At 47.5% G+C, this 6,463-nt stretch overlaps 2 protein-coding genes across 2 annotated transcripts; both read right to left on the minus strand.

The window, feature by feature from the left end:
* Window positions 1-910: 910 nt before the first annotated feature.
* On the minus strand, window positions 911-1,422 carry TERG_11566 (uncharacterized protein; the record flags this gene model as incomplete). The annotated part of the gene is made up of 2 exons (XM_047750666.1): window positions 911-1,243; window positions 1,315-1,422. The coding sequence occupies 2 exons, from the start codon at window positions 1,420-1,422 to the stop codon at window positions 911-913; spliced, it is 441 nt and encodes a 146-aa protein (XP_047605105.1).
* Window positions 1,423-1,589: 167 nt separating this feature from the next.
* Window positions 1,590-2,117, minus strand: TERG_11567 (uncharacterized protein; the record flags this gene model as incomplete). The annotated part of the gene is made up of 2 exons (XM_003238369.2): window positions 1,590-1,880; window positions 1,944-2,117. 2 exons carry the CDS (start codon window positions 2,115-2,117, stop codon window positions 1,590-1,592), a joined length of 465 nt encoding a protein of 154 aa, XP_003238417.2.
* Between the last annotated feature and the right edge of the window lie 4,346 nt (window positions 2,118-6,463).

The raw sequence follows: 6,463 nt of genomic DNA on the forward strand, positions 1-6,463 counted from the left end.
TCATGCATTCCCCTCGTTATCTCATCATACCATACCCCCCTCTATTCAACCGTCTCCTACTCCTTTCTTTTACTCATTTACATTCCTTTCACCTCTTTTATCTCGCTAGAACGACGGCAACCCCCTAGAACCTCGCTATTAATATCCCCTCTCCCTGTCTCCTTATCAGCTCTGACGAATCTGCCTACGACCCGTGAAATGATGTATATACAAGCTATCACTTATCTTACTTTTGCCACTGCCGAAACCGCCCCTTAATGGCCACTCTCCGGGCTTATTCTGATTCAGCATTAATCCAGCTCTGCCTTCTACTTGCATGAGAAACAAAAATTGGAATATTTTCGTCCCATCTTTCCTTTCTGCATCCTTTATCGCGTTGTTTCAAGCTGGTGTGTTGGAGTTGCGTACGTCTTGAAAAGTGACTACTGAGGGCCGTTGATAATTTGACTTGACTTGATTTATATAAATACAGCATGGTCATTATTCATCTTAGCACCAAGTAACGTAACTTAGGCAGGCCGCAGCTAGCTAAGGATATCTTCATCTCGGCTTCGTCTTCGTCCTGACTTCCTTTCGTCCGTTCAATAGTTACTCGCATTTGTGGCGTCGTTCGTTGGCTTCATAGCTGCAACTTCAACCTGCACCTCTTCTCTTCACCTTCAGACTCCTATCCGTCTGCTGGTCTTCGTTCATTCCAGCGCCCGAGATGGTAGATGGCTTCCTCCGTCGTAGAGGAATCCTCCTTGCTCCACCGTCGACTCGTATTGCGCCTGGAAGCCGGACTCTGCGGCTCGTGATACGATTCACGCCTAGCGAGAGGGGAAATGAAGTAGTGAATACTTCAACATGAGTTCCCTCTGCGTTGACTCCCTTCAAATACATCTCCTCTCACCCAGCCTGGTGAAGTCCTTCAAACTATCCCATCGCCGCTGTGCAAATACCCCCGTGGATAGTTACGTCGCGTACTCGGGAAGTTCGACGGGAGAGGCGGCGTGCAGTTCCAACTAGCGCCCTCTCCATTTCGACTCTTCGCTGGCTCGGGCTCGACTATTATCATCGTGTTGGAGGCAGCGATGGTGCCGTGGCTTCGACGTCGTCGGGTATCGTTGTGCCTGCTAGAAGGTTCGCTGTTGATCGGTTCTGTTGCGTTCTTCAAGAGCCAGTAGTCGCGCAGTTTATCCAGGGCCGTCTTGAAGTCATCGAGGATAACGGCATCGCAGAAACATTTGCAGACGAAGGATATCTATTTGATTCAGATGACTGGTTAGCCCGTCCGCCTTCGAGAGCCCTCGAAGCTATGGATATATACCATACCTTCCAGAATGGATTGAGTCCTGTTGGCAGAGCGCCTCGAAACACACCGAGCACGCTCAGCACATCGACGACAATGAAGATGATAGAAATGCACATTGATACCAACATGACCCCGAACCGAGGGCTATGACGAACGAGCTCGACGAAGCTAAAGTCGTACTGGGACTTGATTACCCAGAAGATGTTGCAGGTCGTGTATATCCACCAGGGGTCACTGTCGTTGCCTTGTCAGCTATACATTAACCCTTCTTGCGAGTATATCTACCAGCTCCTTCTTACCGGAAGAGAGGCTCCCACGGCCGTGTCTTCAAGAAGAGCATGTTAATATTGTTGAAGAAAGCGAAGTTTGCATAGATCTCGATAACCCAATAGATCTGGGCCAGAATGACGGTGCCGATATAGAACATCGAGACCCGGTAGGTAAGAAACGGTTTATTCTTCATCCAGGCAATCACATTATGCAAACTCCAAGACATGTTTAGCCCGACTGCCGTGATTGAGAGGTACCAGCCATAGACCGGCTCGTGGGCAAACAAAAAGGTACCATGGCTCATCCCGAGAATCAACTGCACTCATCACATCAATGTCGTGCGCCAGAGGATGCAGGCAGAGGGAAGAAGCGGTCTTACCTCTAGGAGAATGAGCTTGTGAAGCAACGCTTTTCGTCTCATGTTGGCAATGGTGATTGCGATCATAAACAGTAGACCTCCAACCATGAAGCCCTGCGCCCAAGCTTCCAACACCAGGCCATCTGGGTCAGTCGGGCGATGGATGGAGTTATCCTGATCTCCTTCGACGTGCATCCTGTGCGCCAACCCCTCCTGCTCGATGTCAAACCGGACTCAACCCGGCGATGAAGATGTCAAAGTCCCTATGGTTGGACTACAATAAGGCCATGCTCTAGACAGAGTATCAACCGTGGTGACATTTGCATATCGTTATATGGAGGAAGACATGAAGGCCCCGCCTTTTTGATAGAGATTAAAAGAGAACACGATGAATAACGAGCGAGGGGAGAATACAAGAGTGAAAAAGAGGCAGAAGGAGTGTCAGCTCTGCATGTCTTGCTCAGCGGAGGATTTACTTCAACGTCAGCTCAGGCTGACTGACAGCGGGCTGTACAAGCTCTATGTATAGCCTCCAGACAACCTCACAGGGATCCACATGAAGCGCCCTGGGTGGCGTACCAGACAGCTAAAACTACTTATGCGAAGGGCTCGCAAATAATCTTTCTTCGCTCCCAGAGCGGGACCGTTGAAGGCGCACACCTAAACACTGTTAGCGTTGCCATGTGTTCGCATCCCGGAAGTATCGACGAGAACAGCAGGTCGTGCCACCGTCCTTTCGCACTCTGATCTAACTGCTGGTTTACCTGCCAACATGCCCTGGTGGCAGTTTACAGGCACTGGCCAAAAAACACTCTCTTTCAAAGACCCCATGTCGTCTTGTGCTGGCCACCACAAGTCGTTGTGATACATGCTCGCCCTCAGGAAACTGCCCCGAACAATGGGCCTCCTCCCCCCCTTTTTCGTTTCTCTCCCTTACCCACCGAGCCGAACGAACACCAGTACCTCACCTCGACTCCGCCGAGATTTGGGAAAGGGACAGATTGTGGATTTCGGCGAACGAGTCATAGCCAAACAACGACATGTCAGGAAAGTTTAACCACAAACAGTTCAGACATCTGGCTAAAAAGCCATTATTTGATGAGCGACTCCCCTTAGTCGCGGATGGAGAGCGCTGAACAGGGGTCTCAAGCGGTGGATATGATCGAAGCCCGGTAGCGCCCTTGCTCTATTGGACGACTGTCCAGACGATTCCAAATGTTATCTCGGTAGCGAAGAGAAAAGCAACGCCCACCCGTCAATCATCTGCATGTCATCGAGAAGCCGTGTCCGAGAAACTGTCGCGAAGTGCCATGTCCGAGATAGGTCGCTTGCATGTCTCGGCTGTCATATTATTACTTATTCACCTCCATTTCCGCTGTCAACTTGACCGGTCATGTAAGGATATATGTTGGTGGTCTGAACAGACGCTCGGGGAAGCAGGGATACTTCTCTGCCTATGTATAAGAGCATGCAGAGTCGAGGCCTTCGCTCTTGCCCCTGTCAGTGGAACTAACTTCATCTCTCTAAATTTTGACAATGAACTCTGCACCTTCTTTTTTTTTTTTTTTTATGTAAGTATGCAGGTCCCGGAAGAATCTTAAAGATTTGACAAAACTCAGGAGAGTACAAAATTTTCAGGCTGGGCTGGTATAAATCCCGGATACCATCATCGTTCAACCCAGATCCATAGACACATGGACGCAGATCCGGTCCGACTGGAGATCCCGCCTGATCCGGGGTCGAATTTTGCCAATCTCATGTATCACATTTGCATGTTGAAAAACTGTCTTGTCGATTATTGTGATCTGGCTGCTGTTTGCCGTAACAGCTAACTATAGTCGCCTGGCGGGTTTCAGGGGTCCACCTGCGACGATGTTAGACCCAACATGCTCCATCATGAACAGCGAGAGTGCATACACGAAGTGCTTGATGGTCGATACGGCTAGGGGGCATGAGCCATTGCTATGCCTGAACGGACAGGCCAACATCTCAGGTGACTCGGATATATAACGGCGAACTCTCCCTCGAAACAATTACGAGTTCTTACGGCTCTAGCAGTCAAGAGACTCCTAGAATGCTAAACTAGGGCCATGAGACTACGTTCTCTTTACTAAAGTCAGACGAACAGATCAAGATTAAAGCTAGGCAAACCTTTAGTTTCTACCTACTTACCAACTAGTTTAATGCACGGAACAGCTTTACGGCTATCCTCCAAGGGATAGACAATTAAATGTTAGTAATATGACCTCTCCCTTGCTCACCCCACTTCTATTGCCAGCTATGATAACTATCAGCAGAGAAATAAAGCTTTATTAATCTACTTCCCCGGGAGCGTTTAACTATCTCACAAACTCGATGTTTTGATGCTGCAACGTACCTTGTCTTCTTTGCTGCCCAAAACCTTATCTCCTTTCATTATATTTGCATTATTATATTATGCAATGGTGGCTGCATTCATACAATACTTCCAACATGTTGGTTAACTGTCATCACTCCTCTCGAAATACAGCACTGGTCTTTTCTTCGGTCACTAGACTTCAAAAGGCTTGAAAGAGGGGTCTGATTTTGCCGTTTAGCCAGAACCGAGAGATCTTGAATCGTATAACTTGGAACCTGGGGGAGCTGGCAGTTTTCCCTACCAGTCTCGTATTTTGTAACAGGCTAACAAATGTCGTTCATTTTTGCCCTTGGTAGTAAGCACATCCGTTCAGGTGAATTAGTTTTAAACAGAGGGGTAACGAGCAGATGGCTAGATTGTCTAGGCTCAGACCGAGGATGCTGCAAAGGTCTCAAGCACGCCTGCTGCCTCCTCCTTTAGGAAGCTTGAATACCCAATAAAAGCCCAGCCCTGAAGCAATATTCACGAGGATGTATTCCCATAAAAGACCAAAGACCCTCCATCTCGTATCATAAGAAATCTGGAATCGGTAAAGAAACTCGTCCGTCAAAGCAAGCGGCCAATATTCGCAAATATCTCGAGATGCTCGGTTTAGAACAGCACCCCTTGCTGCTTCAATGTAAGGGGTCAAAAATTCTTTGCAAGTGAAATCTCCAACCGGGGCCATGTGAAGAATCTCTCAGCACAATTTCACGTCAGAGTTAGCGACAGCGCTAGACATGAGGTCACCAACAAGGTATGTTGCTGGTGAGACCCGGTACATGAATGACCAGAACTTAGGAAGGTCAACTGCAAGGACCCCAACACTGTTTTCTTCCTTAGCATACTGCCTTCCTTACTGTGGGTAGAAAACGATAAGACTAACCCCTAGAATAGCATGCATAGCATCCAGAAAAGATTCGTCAGTACTCCCGCAGTTTCAGGAAGGTCGATCCAAAAAATAAAATGGGCAAGCGTGCTTAAAACCCACAGGAAAAGAAAGACGAGAAATCCACGGATGGCCCGTTATTGGAGGTAGTATTTCGGACAAAACCTACTAGATAATACCAGCAAAAGTGCATGATGGTTGCTATCGAGTAATGCCATATAAGTAGTTTGACAATTACGTTGGAGAGTACGTATGCTGTAATAGTAACATGTCAGCGGATCATGAGTCGACTGTACGTTACAAACAGAAAACGAGACCTTGTACATTTGTAAATCTTGGAGGGCCGTTCGCGCGCCTTATAGAGCGCACGTTGAGGCACAAATATAGGCATAAGCTGCTAGTTGATATTGATAAAAAGGACTAGGAGCATAAAAATAGTCCACAATTTGTTTCGAAGCCCTTGAATGGAATTGTTGGCATCAAAACTGAACCCAAGGTAAAGCGACCAGAAAGCAAGGTGTGTTATTAGAATTAAAGTAGGAAGTGGATTGGAGATTTCCCGCACAGAGAGAATGAATAGTATGGTTTTGGACCAAATATTAAATGGTGATCGCCACAGGTCCTTCCAGGTGCGCTGCAGAACTTCGCTGAATTGCGTCCAAAGAGTAGACTCGAAGTCTTGGTTTTGGGGATCATCTTTGATAAGTGGTGCCTTTCATAGTAGAAAATTATCGAAGATGTCGAAGTTCTGCATGGACCATCTGGTATTCAGGGGATTTTAGCCATATCTGATGCCAATCTTTCCCCTTCGGACTACCTGGAGGCAACTGAATCACCTCCAAAGTAGACTATTTTGCCACCAGGAGCTATAAGAAGCAGTCGATCAAATTGATCAAATAAAACAGCGGAGGGCTGATGAATAGTGCAGAGAACGGCCTGGCCATTGCTTGCAAGTCTTTTAATAAGCTCAGAAATGGCCCAAGAAGTCTGGTAATTTAGCCATCGTATTTCCAGTTACAATCCCGGTGGTGACACGGGTCGCTAGGACATCTAACAGAGTCGTTTTCCCAGCACCAGAAACACCCTGACGGCAGAGGATTAGTATGCATCCTACACCTTAGCTATAAGGATTGTTTGGTTGATACCATAAAAACGGTTAATACTCCGGGTTTGTCCCAGCTATCAACGCGGTCCAAAAGGCGGCGAGTTTCTCCCTTGATCTTAATATCAAACAAAGATCGTGCCAGTGAAATATGTCCCCCCCCCCCCCCCCCT

Source organism: Trichophyton rubrum, assembly GCF_000151425.1.
Source record: "Trichophyton rubrum CBS 118892 genomic scaffold supercont2.1, whole genome shotgun sequence".
Lineage (NCBI taxonomy): Eukaryota > Fungi > Ascomycota > Eurotiomycetes > Onygenales > Arthrodermataceae > Trichophyton > Trichophyton rubrum.